General features: G+C 69.1%; 9 protein-coding genes across 9 annotated transcripts; 4 read left to right on the top strand and 5 right to left on the bottom strand.

Moving 5' to 3' along the window:
• Positions 1–311: 311 nt before the first annotated feature.
• FA09DRAFT_335712 (hypothetical protein) lies at positions 312–992 on the bottom strand (the record flags this gene model as incomplete). The annotated part of the gene is made up of 1 exon (XM_025743787.1): positions 312–992. The coding sequence occupies one exon, from the start codon at positions 990–992 to the stop codon at positions 312–314; it is 681 nt and encodes a 226-aa protein (XP_025601352.1).
• Positions 993–1,420: 428 nt separating this feature from the next.
• Positions 1,421–2,643, bottom strand: FA09DRAFT_1324 (hypothetical protein). The gene has a single exon (XM_025739084.1). It carries the CDS (start codon positions 2,329–2,331, stop codon positions 1,552–1,554), a length of 780 nt encoding a protein of 259 aa, XP_025601351.1. The 5' UTR covers positions 2,332–2,643; the 3' UTR covers positions 1,421–1,551.
• On the top strand, positions 2,644–3,530 carry FA09DRAFT_1323 (hypothetical protein). Its single transcript, XM_025739082.1, has one exon. It carries the CDS (start codon positions 2,956–2,958, stop codon positions 3,439–3,441), a length of 486 nt encoding a protein of 161 aa, XP_025601350.1. The 5' UTR covers positions 2,644–2,955; the 3' UTR covers positions 3,442–3,530.
• A 2,538-nt stretch (positions 3,531–6,068) lies between these two features.
• On the top strand, positions 6,069–9,648 carry FA09DRAFT_327046 (hypothetical protein). The gene has a single exon (XM_025741246.1). It carries the CDS (start codon positions 6,091–6,093, stop codon positions 9,313–9,315), a length of 3,225 nt encoding a protein of 1,074 aa, XP_025601349.1. The 5' UTR covers positions 6,069–6,090; the 3' UTR covers positions 9,316–9,648.
• FA09DRAFT_327043 (hypothetical protein) lies at positions 9,573–11,631 on the bottom strand. Its single transcript, XM_025741245.1, has 5 exons — positions 11,305–11,631; positions 10,758–11,020; positions 10,399–10,599; positions 9,904–10,319; positions 9,573–9,851 (listed from the first exon to the last, which is right to left on the bottom strand). The coding sequence occupies exons 1-5, from the start codon at positions 11,543–11,545 to the stop codon at positions 9,701–9,703; spliced, it is 1,272 nt and encodes a 423-aa protein (XP_025601348.1). The 5' UTR covers positions 11,546–11,631; the 3' UTR covers positions 9,573–9,700.
• A 148-nt stretch (positions 11,632–11,779) lies between these two features.
• On the top strand, positions 11,780–13,650 carry FA09DRAFT_303150 (fatty acid/sphingolipid desaturase). The gene is made up of 2 exons (XM_025740433.1): positions 11,780–13,168; positions 13,225–13,650. Exons 1-2 carry the CDS (start codon positions 11,810–11,812, stop codon positions 13,579–13,581), a joined length of 1,716 nt encoding a protein of 571 aa, XP_025601347.1. The 5' UTR covers positions 11,780–11,809; the 3' UTR covers positions 13,582–13,650.
• On the bottom strand, positions 13,640–14,607 carry FA09DRAFT_342044 (U6 snRNA-associated Sm-like protein LSm7; the record flags this gene model as incomplete). The annotated part of the gene is made up of 5 exons (XM_025744521.1): positions 13,640–13,699; positions 13,756–13,867; positions 13,933–14,004; positions 14,338–14,536; positions 14,593–14,607. 5 exons carry the CDS (start codon positions 14,605–14,607, stop codon positions 13,678–13,680), a joined length of 420 nt encoding a protein of 139 aa, XP_025601346.1. The 3' UTR covers positions 13,640–13,677.
• A 332-nt stretch (positions 14,608–14,939) lies between these two features.
• FA09DRAFT_327041 (putative adapter-related protein complex 1 beta 1 subunit) lies at positions 14,940–18,039 on the top strand. Its single transcript, XM_025741244.1, has 11 exons — positions 14,940–15,180; positions 15,246–15,272; positions 15,328–15,542; positions 15,602–15,847; positions 15,957–16,244; positions 16,298–16,376; positions 16,433–16,646; positions 16,701–16,866; positions 16,924–17,295; positions 17,352–17,521; positions 17,582–18,039. The coding sequence occupies exons 1-11, from the start codon at positions 15,144–15,146 to the stop codon at positions 17,955–17,957; spliced, it is 2,190 nt and encodes a 729-aa protein (XP_025601345.1). The 5' UTR covers positions 14,940–15,143; the 3' UTR covers positions 17,958–18,039.
• A 125-nt stretch (positions 18,040–18,164) lies between these two features.
• Positions 18,165–18,971, bottom strand: FA09DRAFT_335706 (hypothetical protein; the record flags this gene model as incomplete). The annotated part of the gene is made up of 3 exons (XM_025743786.1): positions 18,165–18,375; positions 18,441–18,580; positions 18,789–18,971. The coding sequence occupies 3 exons, from the start codon at positions 18,969–18,971 to the stop codon at positions 18,165–18,167; spliced, it is 534 nt and encodes a 177-aa protein (XP_025601344.1).
• Positions 18,972–19,061: the final 90 nt, after the last annotated feature.

The raw sequence follows: 19,061 nt of genomic DNA, 5'->3' as shown, positions 1-19,061 counted from the left end.
CGCCGACTGCGCTCGTGCGCAAGTCGGGCGGCTTGGCTGCTGGAAGAGAGGCTCTAACTGAATATGTAGTGATCTGAGGCTTGAAGGAGGACAGTGACGACGTGACGGATGGAGAGGATATGGGTCTGTGACGGAGACTGGGCGCTGCGTCAGCGATCGGATAGGGCCTACGCCTCTTGGGTGCACACAGCACGAACGTCACGGTATCGCGGGAGAGTCTGACCACCCCTTGCACCCAATCACACGCAGATGACAGCACTCACAATAGAGAGACTCGAAGCTGGATGCGTCTGCGAGACTTGGCCGCGAGCTCAGGCGGCGATCCCGTGCTCCTCGCGCAGCGAGCCAAGGGAGCTGCGCGAGCCGTCCGAGCCGAGGGAGCGCGAGCCGTCCGAGGCGAGGGCACGCGTGGTGCGCCGCGGCGAGGAGAACACGTGCGCCTCGCAGAGGTCCTGCCACGAGCGGCGCTGGCGCTTGCTCATCGACTGCGCCATGTGGTCGAAGATCGGGTGCAGCACGACGCCGTTGGCGTGGCGCGCGGGGCTCGGCGGCGCGAGGATGTGGCGCGCGTTCTCGACGCAGTAGTCGAAGAGCTCGTTGAGCGTGACGGGCTGGCGACGGCCAGCAATGACGAAGACGGCGTCTTTGTCGCTGCTGCCGCCGCACGAGCGCTTGGGTGCGGCGGGCGAGTGTGTGTACTGCACGCCCTGTGCGCACAGCTCGCGCGGCGTCATGCACACGCCGTGCAGCATGAACGGCACGTCGAGGCTCTCGGCAAAGATGGCGCCGGCAGCACCCGTGATGGGGTGCGGCAGGATGGTCGGGATGCCGCGGTCGAGCAGCTCGCGCAGCGTCGTGACGCCGCCGTCGTAGTACACGGGCTCGTCGCTGAGCGTGCGCGCCACGGCCGCCTCGACGGCCTGGTACGGGTCGCGGCTGGGCTGCACCGCGGGCGGCAGCGTGCGCAGCTGGGCAGGCAGGACGATGGTCATGGCGAGTCAAGGCTGGAGGTGGTGGTTTGCATGCGATGCGCTGATGTGGGCGCAGGACCGTCAGGAGCATGCGCTGGCACCCTTTTGAGGTCCTCCATGCGGCGCCGGAAGTGCCGCTTTGCAGGTTCCGCTGGAAGGAGGACAGGAGAGGCGAGAATGCCTAGCTACCCCTCGGCAGGGCGTCGCCGGAGGTGCAGCGCCCATCTCAGGGCAAAGTGCTCGGTCCGCCGCGTGCGCCCGGCCCATGCGCGGCGCGCACAGGGAGCCGCAGGCCACCAGCGAAGGAAGAACGCGCACTGGCCGCTCCTGCTGGGGACCCTGGTGCCGGCCGCTGCACGAGGACACGTCGAGCCGTAAGGCGTGTCGAGGATGAGATCAGACCCTCTGCAGGAAGATTTTGCGCGTCATCCAAGCAGCAGTCGTGCCGGCTAGACCCGGCCAAGGCCGCTCGCCTTGCCCTTTGACAGCTGGCGCTACGCACACGCGTGGGAGCAGCGTGGACCGCGTGGGAGCAGGAGCCGCAGGGAGCATGGAACGCGCGCAGGAGCCATGCGGCCGCTCAACTGGCGCTGGGGCCGGCCCAGCGAGGCCACAAGCTCCGGCATGTGACGTACAGCGCAAAGTGAGAGATGACCGAGACCGTCGAAAAGCAAGCTGTATTGGCCTGGTGCCGCGAGATGCAGTCGACGACGAGGGTCAGGGCACGCGTTCGCACACCACGCGTTGGTCCAGGGGCTGACAGGCTGTGTGAGCCGCCACGTGATCCTACTCGACATCTCCGGCTCAAGGTCGACCTCAACGGTGGCTGGTCGACGTGCAGCAGCATGCCGAGTGTCGCAGCTGCAGCGTGGACGCCGCTGCGGCAGGCGGGGCCGCCTTGCAGGCTAGCGCCGCGCTCAGGACACCGCACTTCCGGCTCGCTCGGCTTGATAGCAAAAGCGCAGGGTGACGTGGGCCGGAGACAGTCTCCTGGGTCGCGCTTGGAGCCAGCCGCCGTTGAGCAGCCCCGCAGACACCCCCTGAGCCAAGGCCCCACGCGTCGGACCGTTGTGCGTGCCGCAGCAGCTCGCCGCGCCGCAATCTGTCGCACGGCATGTGGGGCTGTGGCGGCGGATGGACGAGCCGCCGCCGCGCTGAGTCGAGTCGCCGCAAGCTGGACGCCGTCGGCGGGGAGCTCAGGAGGCATCAACACAACCCGCGTGGTCACGCGAGGGCGGCAAGCGCGCATGGCGGAGCCCGGCGGATCTCGACGGCGAGCCACAGCCGCCGGCTGAGCGCCCAGCTCGCCGGCCGTGACGTCGAGGCTCTTGGCGCCACGCAGCAACTCGTGGCGCGGCATGCGCTCGAGAGAAAGCTGGAAACGGACGGTGCATGTCAGGTGCGGTGCCCCGCACTCCGACCGGCGTTGCCCGGCGCGGCGCGACTGCGGCGGCGAGGCGCTCGCATGGGAAAGTTCGGCCGGCGGCGACGCCGACGAGCTCGCGACGTGGACAGTTGCTGCGCGCTGCGGACCTCTCGCGGCTTGGAGGTGCGAGGCCGCTTCTCATGCCGCTCTGGCGTGCGGCCAAGCCGGGCCAGCGCACGAGGCGACAGGCGGGTGCATGCGCGGCGTCTTGCTCTCTTCACTGCGGCACTCTCACGGCGCATCGCCTCACGCCGGGGGGCTGGCACAAGAGGCTTGCCGCCGTGCCTCGTGTGATGCGTGGGAGAGAACGGCCGGCTGCGGCATGGGCTCGGCGTCCAATGGCGCGTCTTTAGGGCGCCGGAGCGTGCGGAGTGGGCGGCGCGGCCCCACGCGCAGGGCCCGTCGGAGCGGCGGCGCTGGTGCGAGAGGCCCGAGCTCGCCGAGAGCGATGCGGACTCCGCTCGGCTGCGGGTCGTGGTGAGCATGTGCGGCATGGCTGCGCTGCTCGCGCTGCAGGCTGCGGCGCTGCCTTTGCTCAGGTGCCGGCGTTGACAGCGGATGCAAGGGGCTGCCGCAGCGCAGACGCCGGCGGCGCACGAGGCTAGGAACGCGCGCGTCGCTGTGCGGAAAACGCGCGCGCGTCAAGGCCCAACGCTCCCTCGGACGATGCTGCCCGGCGAGCTCGCCGACCGGGCAGGCAGCTCTGCTCGCGGCGATATCCCATGCGCACGCGCAGGAATGCGAGGAGCACAAGGAAGCCAAGGCGGAGCCGTCATGCTCAGCACGCCGCGTCGCACGGCCGGCGGCGCTGCGAGCTGCCAAGTCCGAGGACTGCGCGCGGGCGGCAGCAGGCTGCGTTTGCCACCCGACGCTAAACGCCTGCCATGGCGCGTCGGCTCTTGGGGTGCAGGAGCGCTGGCGGCTGCTCTTGAGCGCACAGGCCGCGGCCGTGGAGGTGTCGAGCAGCGCCAGCGCCGTGCGGCCGTAGCGTTGACAGCGCGGGAGGCAGCAAGAGCCGACAGAGGATCTGCGGCTGTCATCTGACAAAGAGGCCGCCTTCTTGTCGTCGTCTCCAAGGGCGAAATTCGAACGGCATGCGGCCTCCGCAGCCGCATCAGGCGTGGAGCTGGGTGCTGGCCCCTGGGGTGCAGAATTTGTATTCGCGTTGCTCCGCCGATGGCTCGCAGAGGGGCAAACCAAAGGAGCAGACCCTGCGTCTGGCGGCTGCCGCGCCGCAAGCAGACTTGGCCGTGCGGCAGCGCTTGCACGGCGAGCGTCCACGCGCTCCTACGGCGCTGCGAGGGATCTGCATCTGGCGGCGCTCGCTTCCACGCTCGCAGCCAGAGCGGCAGCCGCTTCGGCGGCGCAGGACGAGGAGACGAGGAGACGGCCGCGCTGATGCACGGCGAGAAGCAGGCACCTGCGGAGCGCTAAGCTCCAGTCAGGGTCTGCTTGGCGCGAGACAGGCCGCGTGCCGGGCGAGGGTGCGAGATCGCGCCGAGACGGCGGCTCGGTGGCGGAGGGCGAATCGCGAAGCACAAGGCTCGCCCAGCGGCAGCAGCAGCGCCCTCATCGGCAGCTCGTCTGCCGGACCGATGCCGGCATGCGGCGCTGGCTGCAGCATGTGCATGCAGCCAGCGGCTCAGCAGCTCTGCCTGCAGGCGGTCAGGCGAGCCGAGTCTGCGGCGGCTGAGTGGGCAGGTGCTGCAGCGCGCGTCACTCTGCTGCTGCCTGCAGTTCCCAGGGCCGTCTCCGCGTGCTGCCGCTGGGCAGGCGCCGGCCACGGCATCAGCGGCGCTGCGGACGCGGCACAGCGGCAGCATCGGCCGCTGCGGCTCCGCCCCAACGAGGCGAGCGCTTCGATGGGCACACGCGCAGTCGCCTGTCAGGGCCCGACAGGAGCCCAAATTTGCGCTGGCGGCGTGCCGCTGCCGCTCCACACGACTGTGCTGCTGCGCCACGCTCGTGTTGGCGCTTGCGCGACCCTTCGCGCACGCCGCGCGCACGCTTCCCCGCCTTGGACGCTGGCTTGCTTGCTGCGCGGCTGCGCCCGCTGATCGCTGCCAGATGCGCTCCTAGCGGGCACACGCTGACCGAGCTGGCATGTGGGCGGCGACGAGCCGGAATCAAGAGCGGCGGGCGAGGGAGAGCGCGAGGGCGGCGGCGTGGCGCCGAGGCGAGTCTCACCGCGGCGCGTCTCTGCGGCGTGATGCGCGGCCGCGGCTGCCGGCGCCGCGCTGCAGCTGCTGCTGCGCCCGCCGCTGCCTCCTGACGCTGGACGAACTCGCCTCGCCGGCACCACTCGCGGCTCCTCACACCTCTCTTCCTCCCCCCTCTCGAGTCCGGCCGCGGTCGCACCTTTCCTCGCACCTCTCTCCCCCACACTCCACACCCACTCTGCGCCTTTTTCTCGCAGGCAAGAAGCAGCGCGGCGCCGCCAAGTCGTTCTCTCCACCCCCGACCTGCTGGCGCGCTCCCCGCACTCGGGCATCCCTGCGCGCCCGCCCGCCTCTCCTCCCATCCGCCCTCGGTCCTCTCATCTGCGCCGCCAGCTCTCACTCGCCGCACACACACGTCCTTCACGTCATCGTGAGTGTCTGGCTTGTCGAGGCCTTTGCTTCGAGCTCGCGCCTCGGAAGACGTGGGCCGGGAACAAGGGCGGCGCTGCTCCTCGGCGCAGCGTGGGCCGCATCGGGCAAGCAGCCACGGGTGCAGCCCCTGTCTTGCGCAGGCCATCTGGCCGTGCAATGCCGGCTGGACGAGATGCATGGCCGTGCTCAAGCTGGCCGTCTGTGCCTTGGCAGTGTTGGGCTCGCACTGCGGTGAGAAGAGGCGGCATTGCGGCATCGCGGGTAGCACAGGGGGCCGTGCGTGTGGGTGTTCATCGCGCTCGGCGCAGGCGACGAGCTCGTGCTGCTGCGGCAGCCTCGTCGTCCATGTCTGCGTCGTACCTGCTTGCTGCTGCTGCTGCTTTTGCTGCTCGTCGCCATCCGTGCTTGGCCCCACAGCCGGCCGGCGTGGCGGCCAGGAATTCAGGAGCGCCTTGCGGCCGAGCCGTTGAGCGCGGCGCGGGTCTCTGGGGGCCGCCTGCATGCTGCAGCTGCACCTGCGCGGCTGCGCGCTGATGCTGTTGCAGGCGCGCCGCGGCGGCGATGCCCTGCAGCGCGCGCCCACACTGCTCCCGTGCCCGCGCGCGCGGCACGATCGACGCGCGCGCAGCAAGCTGCAGCCGCACCGCACGCCGCCTGCGCGCCGGCGCCAGTTCGTTTCGCGGGCGCGCCGTCGGGGTTCGCTGCGCCTGCCTGCCTGCGCGCCTCCAATCTCTCGATACTCTCTGCTGCTCGCGGCCGTCCTTGGAAGCCAGCAGCAGCCTGAGCGTGGCCCGGCCTGCCTTCCCGCCAGCATCTGCGGCTGCCAGCGCGGCCCACACCCCTCACTCTCTTCCTCCATCTCCTCGCACGGCTGGCTGACCATCCTCGCTCGCCGCACAGCCTGCCCGCCGCGCGCGCCGCTCGCGTGCACCCTAGCACTCCCTTCACCCCGCACTCGCACCCGCCGCTCATGCTCGCGCTCAACTCCGCATCCTCGACCACGACGATGCAGTACGACCGCAGCGCCGACGCGGCATCCGGCGGCAGCGGCCGCAGCACGCCGACGCACTCGGCCGCCGCCGCGGCGCGCGCCCGGCACCACATGCGCAGCTTCAGCAGCGAGCCGACGCGCTTCGCTGCTGCGCCGTCGAGCGCCGGGCCGTCGCGCTCGCCGGCGCCGTTCCCGAGCAACATGCTGCCGCGGCGCAGCACCGAGAGCCACGCCTCGGCCGCCTCGTCGGCCACGACGAGCGCAGCATCCTCGACGCGCTCCACGCCCAGCTCGAGCCCGGCACCGCCCACACGCCCGCCGCTGCGCACTGCCAGCTCCAGCACGGCCACGGCCAGCGGCAGCAGCATCGGCAGCAGCAGCCGCCAGTCGAGCAGCTCCACAGCCGCCAGCGAGCAGCCGCCGCCGCGAGAGGCAGCGTCCGCGCCCTCTGCGCCGCCGCGCACTGTCTCTCCGCCGGCTGCCACTCCAGCAAGCAGCACGGCGAGCACGCCTGCCAGCAGCACCGCCAGCACGGCGCCGAGCAGCAGCCGCTCGAGCAACGCGAGCAGCGTCGACGGCACGCCGCCGACGCAGCGCCGCCTCTCGCCCACGCGCGCCGACGAGCCCGTGGATGAGACGCTGGAGAAGCTGCGCCAGGCTCAGGCCAACCGCCGGCCCAAGATGATGCGCCTCACGCCCGCTCACTCCAGCCTTCCGGCGCGCTCCTTCAAGTCGCCGGTGGGCAGCAGCGGCAGCTCGAGCTTCGGCGACGTCAGCACGCCGACGCCCAGCAGCGTTGCCTTCCCGGCCAAGGGCCCGCAGTCCAGCGCCTCGGCCACGGCGCCGCTGCACCCGTCGTCGCGCAAGGCCGTGGCGATGAAGCAGTCCGCGCCGGCCGACGAGTCGCCCGGCCTGCTCATCGACCTCAGCCACCTGCCCAGCCCGTCAGTCACGGATCTCGAGGGCCCGGTGACGACGTCGCAGATCGCACCCGACCGTCACCCGCGCGACCGCCACGGCAACCCGATCAAGTCAAGCCTCAAGTCGCCCGCCGCCTCGCACTTCCTGCCGCCGCGCGCCGACAGTGTGCCGTCGCTGCCAGCGAGCATGCGCTTTGCCAAGAGCGTGCCCACGACGCCGACGGTGGCCAAGGCGGTGCACTTCGACTCACAGCTCGAGCACGTCAAGGTGTTCAAGTTCAAGCAGCGCCCGGCCGCCGTGTCGCGCGACGGCAGCCCCGAGCAGACCGAGACGGAGACCGAGGAGGAGAAGGAGCTCTTCCCCTTTGTCTACGGGCGCAACCGCGGCAACAGCTCGCCCGATGCCTCCTTCCGCACCGGCGGCAGTAGCCCAGACTCGCGCTCGTACGGCAGCGGCAGCAGCAGCGGCAGCCTCGCCGTGCCCGCCGAGGCCGAGGAGCAGCTTGTGCTGCGCCTGCCCAACTTCCCGTCCTCGACGCGTGTCGCCGTCGACCGTGAGATCTTCCTCGAGCGCATCTACCTCGCCGACGACCTGCGCAGCGTCAAGGGCAGCGTGCAGGTGCGCAACATGTCGTTTGAGAAGTGGGTCGCAATCCGCTTCACGCTCGACAAGTGGGCCAGCGTCAACGAGGTGTCGGCCGACTACGCCGAGAGCATCAAGGACGGCGCCGCGGACCGCTTCACCTTCTCGATCAAGCTCAACGAGCTGCTCAACTGGCCGCGCGGCGCCGCGGCGCACGAGACGAAGAGCATGTTTATGTGCCTGCGCTACACCGTCGGCAACGCCGAGTACTGGGACAACAACGAGGGCCTCAACTACCAGCTCGACTTCCGCAAGCGCCAGGCGCCCAGCACACCGGCCAGCACGCCCGCGGCGAGCGCCTACTCGCCGTCCGGCTCGTCGGTGCGCTCCTCGTTTGCCAACGGCAGCGGCTCGTCGGCCAAGGCGCGCATCATCGAGATTGCGCGCCGCGGCGTGCACGGCGGCCCGCGCCAGGCGGGCTTCGCCATGGAAGACCTGCGCCGCGAGCTCGACCGGCTCAAGTCCGACGAAGAGGACGAGGACCGGCTGGCTGCGGCCGCCGAGGCTGAGGCTGTCGCCGAGGGCGTGCTGCCGTTCCTCGCCAAGTCCAGCGGCGCCGGCTCGCCGTCGATGGAGCGCGTCAGCCCCGAGCTGGCGCGCGCCTACCTGGCTGAGAAGGCGAAGCGCAAGCAGTCGCCGCCGAGCTCGCCCGGCGGCGGCCGCGGCAACAGCTCGCCGTCGATGTGGTCGGCACGCTACGACTTTGGCGAGAGCCTGCGCAACCCGCGCAACGGCAGCCGCACCACGGGCCACGGCCGTGCCGCCGCGCTCGACTACTTCTCTTCGAAGCCAAGCCCGCGCGCCCCGACCTCGGCGACCTCGTCTGGCCTGCCGTCCTCGACGACGCCCACGCCGAACCAGTTCATCGTCAGCGTCTCGTCGCCCAACGGCAACCTCAGCAGCGCGGCCAGCACGCCGGGCACGGGCAACGACTCGCCCGACTTTGCGCACCGCTTCGGCATGATCTCGCCCGGCCTCGTGCACAACGTCGAGCACCGGCCGATTGTGGCGCCCGGCTCCGAATCGTCGTCGCCGCAGACGTCGCTCGTCGTGCCGCTCGCCGCCGGCCCGCTGCCGCCGTCGCCGGCGGCGCAGCTGCAGATCCGCACGCAGCAGCCGCAGCCGCAGGCCGCGAGCGACCGCTTCTACAGCTGGCCGCACTCGCGCCGCACTGCCTCGCCTGCCACTACGCCCACCGCCGGCGGCAGCGGCAGCAGCGGGCGCGAGAACATGTTCTTCGAGGCCATGCTGCAGAACGGCAGCCCGGTCGAGAGCGGCAGCATGCCCGGCACGCCGCGCACGCCGAGCCCGCCGGCCGACTTCAGCAAGGGCAGCGCCAAGGCCAGCCCGCACTCGTCGGGCGCCACGTCGCCGCTTTCGCCCGACGGCTCGCCGAGCCTCTTCTCGCCCGGCGGCGCCACGTCGATCTGCTCCAACGACTCGGACATGACCGTCGTGACGCCCGAGGACCCGCATGTGCTGCGTCTCGAGCGTGCCTCGCACGGCACGTTCGCCGACGAGGCCGACGATGCCGCCTCGGCTACCTCTTCCTCGAACACGTCGTCGCCGCGTCTGCGTCCTGCGGCGCTCAGTGACATGCAGGAGCTGGTTGCGCGCTACTGCTGGGGCACCGACCTCGTGCCCGGCGGTGGCTCGCTCGTCGCCACGCCCGGCACCGACGCCGCCGTGCGTGTCTCGCCGCCGATCGCTCCTGGCCATGCGCCACACATGTCGCCGCTCGCCAGCGGCGCCTCGACACCGACTCTGTGCTAAGGGTTGCCTCGCTGCCCTTCCCGTTCCCATTCCAGCACGCTCCCACCTCACTGACTTCCCGATTGACCCGCGACCCGCGACCCTCTCCGTTCCGTCCACATCCGCTCTCAGCTCACTCGCGCCCCCATCTGTTCCCACGTCACATCGTTCTCACTCTCCCCGGCCTCACTGCGTCTCGTCTTGCTCCTGCGATGCCCGCCCACACCCAAGAAGTGCCCCTTGTCTTCTCGTCTCGCCGCTCCGTCTCAATTGCCTACATCCAGACATACTTTGATATAGCTCCATCTGACCCGCTGCCGCCCTCGTGCGCACAATACATCTCTTCTCGGCTACTCGTCTCGCGTGATCGTGCCGGCAGAGGTATAGCATTGGGCTCGCAGGCCCCTCAGCCCAGCACACGCCGCAGATCGCCCTCGGCGACGCGCACCAGCGTGACGGGACAGCGCGGGACACGCTCGAGCGCCGCGTGCAGGCAGGCAAAGCAGCCCGCGTAGCCCGTGGGCAGCATAGCCGGATTGGCAATGGGCGCGGCGCCGCTGTGAAAGGAGTCAGCGAGTGCGGCGAGGTGTGAGGAATGTCAGGACTCACCAGAGCACGCAGGAATTGTGCAGCAGGCCCTCCTGCGCCGCCAGCCGCTTCTCGCTGTCCTCGACGGGCGGCAGGCGTGTCGTAGCGACGCCCGGCGCGCGCCAGCTGGCGTCCTTGACGTACAGGCAGCCCTTAGGGTGCGGCAGCAGCACCTTTGGTGCGCCCAGCGTCGGCGCTGAGTCGTTCTCTCCGCCGAGCGCGCCTGATGCTCCACCGCCGCCGCCACGCCGCCGCCGAGGGTTGTCGGGCGAGTACCACCACTCGAGGAACTTGAAGGCGAAGATGGAGAGCGGCAGCGCATACTTGAGCGCCTCGAAGGCCATGTACGGCGACGACTGCAGCAGACGCAGCGCGAACTGCAGCGGCGACCGCAGCGGCGAGGGCATGTCGGGCGGCAGCAGCGGTGGTGCTGGCGGCTGCGGCGCGCAGGGCATGAGCACACAGAACCAATCTGCGATAGCACAGCAGGCGGCCGGCAGCGAGCGCATCACTCACGTAGTCGCCAGGGCCCACACGCCGGATGTCGACCCGCAGCGCCTGCAGCCACGGCCGCCAGTACGGCGTCTTCTCGAAGAGGTAGGCGATGTTGTAGCTCAGCAGCCACAGCTGGTACGCAGCGCTGGCCCACGGGTAGCCGTGCCGCAGTGCGTACGTCGCCAGCGCGCGCAGTCGCTCTATCCGCGTCTGTGAGGCGGTCTGCGTAGCAATGTCAGCGCTCGTGCCGATACGACAAAAGGAGCATTCCAGCGGTGGAGCTCTCTTCCTTTGCCACACGGATCGGTACAGTGCTTTGCGGACGCACTCCACGTTTCTCCAAAGCTGCACTCGCGGGCTCTGCGCCGATGCACACTCACCTCGTCTGCCCAACCGCGCTCATCCTCAAACAGCGCGCCCTGTGCGCCTCCGCCAACACGCTCCCACGCATCGTGCAGCTTGCCCTTGAGATACGGTGCTGCCACGAGCAGGAACAGGCTGGCGCGGATCTCGCGCGGCCGCAGCGCCTCGTAGCGCGCCAAGCTGGCACGCGGCGTCGCGCTGAAGCCCTTGGTGCGCGAGCTCGAGAGTCCCGGGCGTCGCCGCCGCCGCAGGCCGTAGAAGTTCTCGGCAAAGGAGGAGCCTGAGATGCGTGTGAGCTCGATGTCGCACGAGCGCCAGCGACATAGCGAGGCTGCACAGCGGCTAGGGACGGCGCTTCGACCACAGCAGTGCGCCTCGGCGGACCAGCCGCGACAAGGAAAGCTCGGCCTGGCCTGACATTGCTGCCTAGGGACCGGTCGAAGCTCTTCGTATCCCGTCGCGCTGTACAATCCGCTGGCTGTCTGCGCATGCAACAATATCACCTCACGTCCGCTGCCCCTCTTAGCGGCCTCAACGCCAACGCCGCTCCCACAGCCCACTCACCCCACGTCTTAAGGTAGTGGCGCTCGACGGCGTACATTGCGAGCGCATACACCTCGTCGAAGCGGTTTGCGACACGCAGCAGGGCGCGTGGATGGCGCTGCGCGAGCGTGGCGACGACGAAGCGCAGCGCGGGCGCGAGGAGGTCGCGCAGCTGCTCCTGCGCGACGAGCTCGAAGAAGGAGGGGCGCAGCGCGTCGGGCGCGCCCGACTGCGTGGGGTCGACGGAGGAGAGCACGTCCATGGCGTCGGCTGTCGAGTGTCCAGCGCAGCTGAGGCGAGCCCGCTGGAGTATGCGCGGCCGAGGCGGTGCGGGGTGGTGTGTGTGGGACGGAGGAGTGCGAGCGAGCGTGAGTCCGGGCCGGGCCGGCCGCGCTGCCGAGCCAAAGCATGGGCCGTGGGAACAGCGCGGCGTGCGCTTCTCGCGCCAGCAAGGGGCTGTGGCGGCAGGCCGGCGTCTATCTTCCTGCACCTCTTCCTCTCACCACCCCCACCTCTCCTGCCCATCATGCCCGACGGCTCCGGTCCGCCGTCTCAGCGCCGCGCCACCGAGGCTGGCTCCTCGCGGCCCGAAAAGGTGCACCCGCTCCTCACGCGTGCCCAGCTGGCGGCGCGCATAGCCGCCGGCGAGACGCTGGTGCTGCACGGCGTGCGCATCTACCGCCTCGACGCCTGGCTCAAGCGCCACCCGGGCGGCGAGCTGGCCATCCTGCACTTTGTCGGGCGCGATGCGCGCGACGAGATCGAGGCGTACCACTGCGACGCCACGCTGCGCCGCATGCGCGCCTTCCAGGTCGCCACCCTGGCGCCGCAGGACGTGCACCCCGAGACGGGCTACAAGCCGCTCATGCCGCCCGTGCAGCTCGGCTACCGCGCCGGCAAGCTCGAGACGCCCGACGCGCAGTGGCTCGCATGGACGCAGTCGCAGCAGGGCGCAGAGGAGGCGTCCAAGACGGGCAGTGGCGCAGATGACGAGCCGGCGGAGAAGGCAAGAGCACACGCTGCGCCGGCAGCCGAGCGGCCGCAAGGCTTCCCGCTGCCTGTCGCCATGCTCGAGCCGCCAGCACCGCCGGCCGGCATCGAGCCGGCGCGCGAGCAGGCCATCTCGAAGGCCTATCGCGTCCTGCACGACGAGGTCAAGGCGGCGGGTCTCTACACGCTGCGGCCCGCCGGCTACATGCGCGAGCTGTCTCGCTACGCCGTGCTCTTCGCTGCCTTTGTCGGCTGCTATGCGCACGGCTACTTTCTGCTCTCATCGCTCTGCCTCGGCCTCTTCTGGCACCAGGTGACGTTCTCGGCGCACGATGCCGGCCACAGCGGCATCACAGGCAACCACGCCGTCGACCGCGCCATTGGCATCTTTATCGCCTCGCCGCTCGGCGGCCTCAGCCTGGGCTGGTGGTGCGACAACCACGACGTGCACCACCTCGTCACGAACCACCCGGAGCACGACCCGGACATCCAGCACATGCCCTTCTTCGCCATCAACCCGGCCTTCCTCGTCGCCGCCGCGCCCTCCGAGGCTGGCGGCAAGGAGGCGCCGGCGCCTGGGCCGCACGGCCTCTGGAGCACGTACTACCGCCGCTCCCTCTTCTTCGACGCGCCGGCGCGCTTCTTCCTCAAGCACCAGCACGCGCTGTACTACGTCGTCATGTCGCTCGGACGCTTCAATCTCTACGCCAACTCGTACGGCTTCCTGGCCAAGCGTCCCGCACACCGCCGCGACCGCTGGTGGCTCGCCGAGGTGGCCGGCCTCGGCGTCTTCTGGGCGTGGTTCGGCGCGTGCCTGGCGCACTGCCCCGACTGGACCACGCGCGTCCTCTTTGTGCTCATCAGCCACATCTCCACGAGCCCGCTGCACGTGCAGGTGAGTGGCCCGCTCTGGCCCTCCGCGCCGCCACATCTTACTGACCCCTGCTGCAGATCGTGCTGTCGCACTTTGCGCGCTCCAGCGCCGATCTCGGGCTGTACGAGAGCTTCGCGTCGCGGCAGGTGCGCACAACGATGGACGTCGCCTGTCCGCCCTTCCTCGACTTCCTGCACGGCGGTCTGCACATGCAAGTCACGCACCACCTCTTCCCGCGCGTGCCGCGCCACAACCTGCGCGAGGCGCGCGACCGCTTCACGGTCCCCTTCTGTCGCAAGTGGGGCCTCGACTATGCCGAGTACGGCTTTCGAGAGGGCAATGGCCGCGTGCGGGACACGCTGCGCAACGTCGCTATGCAGGTGCGCCTGCTTGGCAAGGTGGCGCGCGCGCAGGCACTCGGCGAGCTGCACTAGCGCTGGCGCTTTGCCGCTTTCGTCCCCTCTCCTTTCCTCGTGGGCCAATGCATCATCTATGCTCTCCTGAATGTTTTGATTGCGTGTGCTCCGCCACTACTCTGCTTGGGCAAAGGGACTGGAACAGAAGCGGTCAGCGACGCGTGTGTCCGCGACAATTGAGGAGGCACGCACTTTGCGATCTGCTCGAAGCCGTCGGCCGGGTTGATGACGGTGAGCGCCGTACCGCGCAGCACAGCGAGGCCGAGAGCCCGCGTCTGCTCCGTCGGCTCGCCCGTCTCGGGGTCTGCATGTGGAGAAGGAGCTCAGTGTCCTGCCGCAGCGGCTCCCCGCGCGCTAGGTCAGACGCACCGTTGATGTACTCCTCGACCTCGTCCATGACGAGGTTGAGCAGCTGGTCGTAGCCCTTCAACACGCCGATGACTGCAGAAGGTTGTCAGAGCTGATCTGGCGCGCATGCAGGGCTGCTTGAACGTGGCCCAGGCAGCGGCACGGCCTGACCGTCCCTTGCGCTCAGCGATGGGCGCCAGCAAGCGGGCGCATATGGCCAACGCTGTCGCTGCCAGCCACGCTGCGAGCTCCCTCTGGCCATCGCGTTGGCTCTTCGCGATCCAAGCAGCCTTCTCCACTCAGTCAGCTCTCGCTCGCACGAGCGATTTCCGCCTCTTCGTAGCTTGCGCGAGGGGGCCCCAAGTAGCCCCTCACTCCATATTTTTGCGCCACCGCCGCTGCCACATGTCTGCCAGCCGCACTCACCCTGACGCCCGCCGGCGAACTTGACGCGCACGCGCTGGTCGACGTACTTGGCCAGGTCGAGGATGGCCTCGCGCTTCGGCCGCTCGGGGCCCTGCGTGGCACTGCCGCCTGCGCCTGCTGCACCGCCGCCCCGTCCGCCGCCGCGCCCGCCACGAGCGCCGCCGCCACGCTGCCCGCCGCGCGAGCCGCCGCCGCGAGCCTGTGGAGGGTGTGAGCACGAGCGAGGGAAGAGCGCCGCGATTGGTGCAGACTCACGCCTCGCTCAGACATGAGTACGTGCGGAGATTGTGCGGTGTGAGAGGGTTCGCCGGCCGGAGTGAGTGAGTGGCTGGTGGAGGTGTGCGTGTGGGTGCAAGTGGTGCGGAGGCAGGCAGCAGCTGCTGCTGGAAGGAGCGCTCCTCGTCGTCGCGCGCCGGCTGCCGCACCGCGCCTGGAGCCGACGACGGGGCCGTGGGAAGGCGACTATAACTCGGTCCGGCGGTGTTGTAGTCCCGGGCGCGTCGCCAATACAGATGCTCCGCGGCGGCCTGTAGTCCCCTCGCTGGCGCGCGCCGTGCACGAGCCGTGCGCCAGCTCGTCTGTTGCTCTCGGTCGCGTCTCTCCTTCTCGCTCCCTCCACGACTGCCCTCACGACCCTCACGCTCCTCCTACCTCCCTTGCGCCACGCACTGCCTGCGTGCCCTCCTCGCGCACCGTCATCGCCGCAGCCTTCCGCTGTGCTGCTTCGCCGCGCCTGCGCCTCGTGGCCCCGCTGCCTTTGAGCTCGAGCACGCTCCTGCTGCTGCCAGGCAGCTGCTCTCGCCGCCATGAGCCGTCCGCGCTTCTTCACGGCGCCGCGCAAGGGTCAGTGCTGCGCCGAGGGGACGACACGTCCCATCGCATCTGCTTACACGCTCCGCCGCCCGCAGGCGAGAACTTCGAGCTGCGCGCTGACTGTGAGGGCAGCACTGAGGTAGGGCCGACAAGCACCGCTCATCACCCCTGCCACAGTGAACTCGGAGTACCGCGACCGGCGGAAAGATGCCATCAAGCGCGTCATTGCCAACATGACTGTGGGCAAGGATGTGTCGGGCCTCTTCCCCGACGTGCTCAAGAACATGCAGACCGACGACCTCGAGCAGAAGAAGCTCGTCTATCTCTACCTCATGAACTACGCCAAGACGCAGCCCGAGCTCGTCATCCTCGCCGTCAACACGTTTGTCAAGGTGCGCAGGTCGTCGTACGCGCTTCAGGCGCTCTGCGGCTGACACACTTGCGCGCGCAGGACTCGGACGACCCCAACCCGCTGGTGCGCGCCCTGGCCATCCGCACCATGTCGTGTCTGCGCGCCGAGAAGATCATCGACTACCTCTCCGACCCGCTGAGCAAGGCGCTGCGCGACGACAACCCGTACGTGCGCAAGACGGCCGCCATCTGCGTGGCGAAGCTGTACGAGATGAAGCCGGAGATGGCGCTCGAGGGCGGCTTTGTGGGCACGCTGCGCGACATGGTGGGCGATGCGAACCCCATGGTGAGTCTGCGGGCAGGCGGAAGGCAACCCTTGGAGACGTGCTGTATGGACCACGGGATCGAGGTCGGGCCCAGCTCCCAGGCAGCGTAGCTGACGCGCGCTGCGTTAGGTCGTCGCAAACGCCGTCACGGCCCTCACCGACATCCACGAGACGGCGCTGGAGGTGGACCCGTCGGGCGAGTCTGCCCTCTTTGTCATCGACACGGCTATTCTGGCCAAGCTGCTCATCGCGCTCAACGAGTGCACCGAGTGGGGGCGCATCGCCATCCTCAGCTCATTAGCGCGGTATAAGACGCGGCCGGGCGACGAGGGCGACAAGGAGGCAGAGCACATCTGCGAGCGTGTCATGCCGCAGTTCCAGCATGCGAACGGCAGCGTCGTGCTCAGCGCCGTCAAGGTGAGTGGACCAGTCGCGTCTCCGAGCTGCCGGCGCTGATGCGGGCGCGCCAGGTGATCATGATCCACATGGAGCGGATCCCGAAGCAGGAGTTCGTCAAGCAGCTCGTGCGCAAGATGGCGCCGCCGCTCGGTGAGCGTCGCGTGTGCCAGTCACGCGTGCACACAATCTGATGCATCGATGCACAGTGACGCTCGTCTCTTCTGCGCCCGAGGTGCAGTGGGTCGCGCTGCGCAACATCAATCTCATCCTGCAGAAGCGGCCCGACGTCCTCTCGACGGAGCTGCGCATCTTCTTCTGCAAGTACAACGACCCGAGCTACGTCAAGCTCGAGAAGCTCGAGATCATGATCAAGCTCGCCAACGAGAAGAACGTCGACATGCTGCTGAGCGAGCTGAAGGAGTGAGTGCGCCGCCTCACCTGTGCGGCAACAGCGCTGATCAGCTCTGCCTGCAGGTACGCCTCGGAAGTGGACGTGGACTTCGTCCGGCGCGCGATCCGTGCCATCGGGCAGTGCGCCATCAAAATCGACGATGCTGCCGAGCGCTGCGTGCACGTGCTGCTCGACCTCATCGCGACGCGCGTGAGCTACGTGGTGCAGGAGGCCGTAGTCATCATCAAGGTGTGTCGCGCGGACAGCACGCTCCACTGGTCCCCCTGTCTGACGCTTCTCTGCCAGGATATCTTCCGCAAGTACCCGCAGAACTACGAGGGCATCATCCCGACGCTCTGCGCGAATCTGGAGGACCTCGACGAGCCGGAGGCCAAGGCCTCGCTCATCTGGATCCTGGGCGAGTACGCCGAGAAGATCGAGAACTCCGAGGAGCTGCTCGGCTCGTTCCTCGACAACTTCGTCGACGAGCAGTACCCTGTGCAGTTCCAGATCCTCACGGCCATCGTCAAGCTCTTCCTCAAGAAGCCGGAGCATGCGCAGGGCACGGTGCAGCGCGTCCTCGAGCTTGCAACGAAGGAGTGCGATAACCCGGATATTCGAGACCGCGCCTTCATCTACTGGCGCCTTCTGTCCAGTTCGGACAGCAACGCCGGCAAGGTGAGCCTGTATGGGTGTGAGGTCCGACGAGACGCTGGCTGACATCGCCTTCACAGTCCGTCGTGCTGGCTACGCGCCCGCCGATCTCCATTCCCCTCACGACTGTCACGCCGGCGCTGCTCGACGAGCTTGTCAGCGACCTCTCGTCGCTCGCGAGTGCCTACCACAAGCCCGAGTCAACGTTCATCGGACGTGGCCGCCTCGGCGCCGACGCGCTGGCCAAGAAGTGCGTACGCGCGCTCCTCTCCCTTCTGTCTCTTTACTGACGCGCTTTGCTCTTTCGCAGGCGCGACGAGGTTACGCGGGAAAAGGCGCTGGCCACCGTTGTGCAGGGCCAGGGCGCCGAGAACCTGCTCGACTTCGACGCCGACGACGAGCCGGCACGGCCAGCAGCGCCGGCTGCCGGCCTGAGCGGCATCGAGGACCTGATGATTGGCGACTCGGGCCCCGCGCCGTCGAGCGGGCGGACCGCTGCGGCTGCGGCGCAGGCGGGCGCGCTGGACGACCTGCTGGGCCTCTTTGACAGCGCGCCGCCCACGTCGGGCCAGGGCCAGCAGACAGGACTCGAGGTGCTCTCGTCGCTGCCCGCCGTGCCGGCACACTCGCCACTGCCGGCCAACGGCGCACAGGCGCGGCAGCCGGACTTGCTCGATCTCCTGTAGCTGAGAGGCACGCATGCGCCAGTCAACTCGATGCCTCTGTCACCAGCATGCGGTCGTGGACGAGTCTGTCGTTAGGTCATTACGGAGAAGGGAGAATACAGAGCGGCCATGGAGGGCCGGAGGGATGGAGATGGAGACGGAGCAAGTGCGACGGAGAGCGCAATAGGTCGGACACTGAACTGTAGTGGCAGCGCAGAGCGGCTTGCCTCACTGCTTGGCCGCAACCGCGGGCGCAGCGGCCGCCGGGCTGCCGCCGAGCCAGCCGAACCAGCCGCTCGACTGGGCCGCGGGCGCAGCGGGACCAGCGCTCTGCTCGACGGCGACGGGCACGTCGGCAGCCACGACAGTCGCGGCAGCAGCGGGCTTCTCGCTCGTCTGCTGAGCAGCAGCAGCACGCTCGGCGCGCATAGACTCGATGCTGCGAGAGTGAAGGTCGAGTCAGTGATGCGTCGTCGCGGAGAGCAACCCGCGATGGACACTCACCGCAGCTCGTGCTCTTTCTTGGCCGCCGCCTTCTGCTGCTTGCGCGCGGCACGCCCGGCCGGCGTGAGCGAGGCGAAGACCTGGCGGCCGCCGACGTTGCTGGCGGCCGTGTGGTAGGTGTAGGAGGTGCGGTCGGGGCGCTTGTGCGCGAGAGAGGGGTGTCAGCGAAGTCGAAAGCCACCTCCGGAGCGCCGGCGCATGTGTGATGGACCTGAGCGCTGAGCGACACCTTGCTACCTGCACTAGAGGCCAGCAGTAAGGACCTTGCCGATGGACAGTAGTGCGAGAAGCAAGACATCAAACAGCGCTCAAAAGCATCACGCATGCGCCGCCTCTGCCGCGACGCACCTCGCTCCACGGCACGCGGCAGCAGCAGCTCAGCGCCGCCAGCACGTCGCAGAGGCCGATGAGCAGGCCGAAGATGCCGCGCACGAGGATGCTGCCGATCTCGCCGATGGCGAGGAAGACGTTCTCGAGCAGCTCGCCGAGCCACATGAACGACTGGGCAAAGCAGGAAAAGACGACGCCCATGGTTGCTTGGAGGTGGGCGTTGGTGCGGAGTGTGAGGAGCGGTGCGGAGTGCGAGGCGGGAGGCGATGGAGACGAGAAGTCGTGAGAGGG

This window comes from Tilletiopsis washingtonensis, assembly GCF_003144115.1.
Source record: "Tilletiopsis washingtonensis strain MCA 4186 unplaced genomic scaffold FA09scaffold_1, whole genome shotgun sequence".
In the NCBI taxonomy this organism is placed as follows: Eukaryota; Fungi; Basidiomycota; class Exobasidiomycetes; order Entylomatales; genus Tilletiopsis; species Tilletiopsis washingtonensis.
Note: the sequence above shows the minus strand (reverse complement) of the source record. Positions and strands in the feature narration are given on the sequence as shown.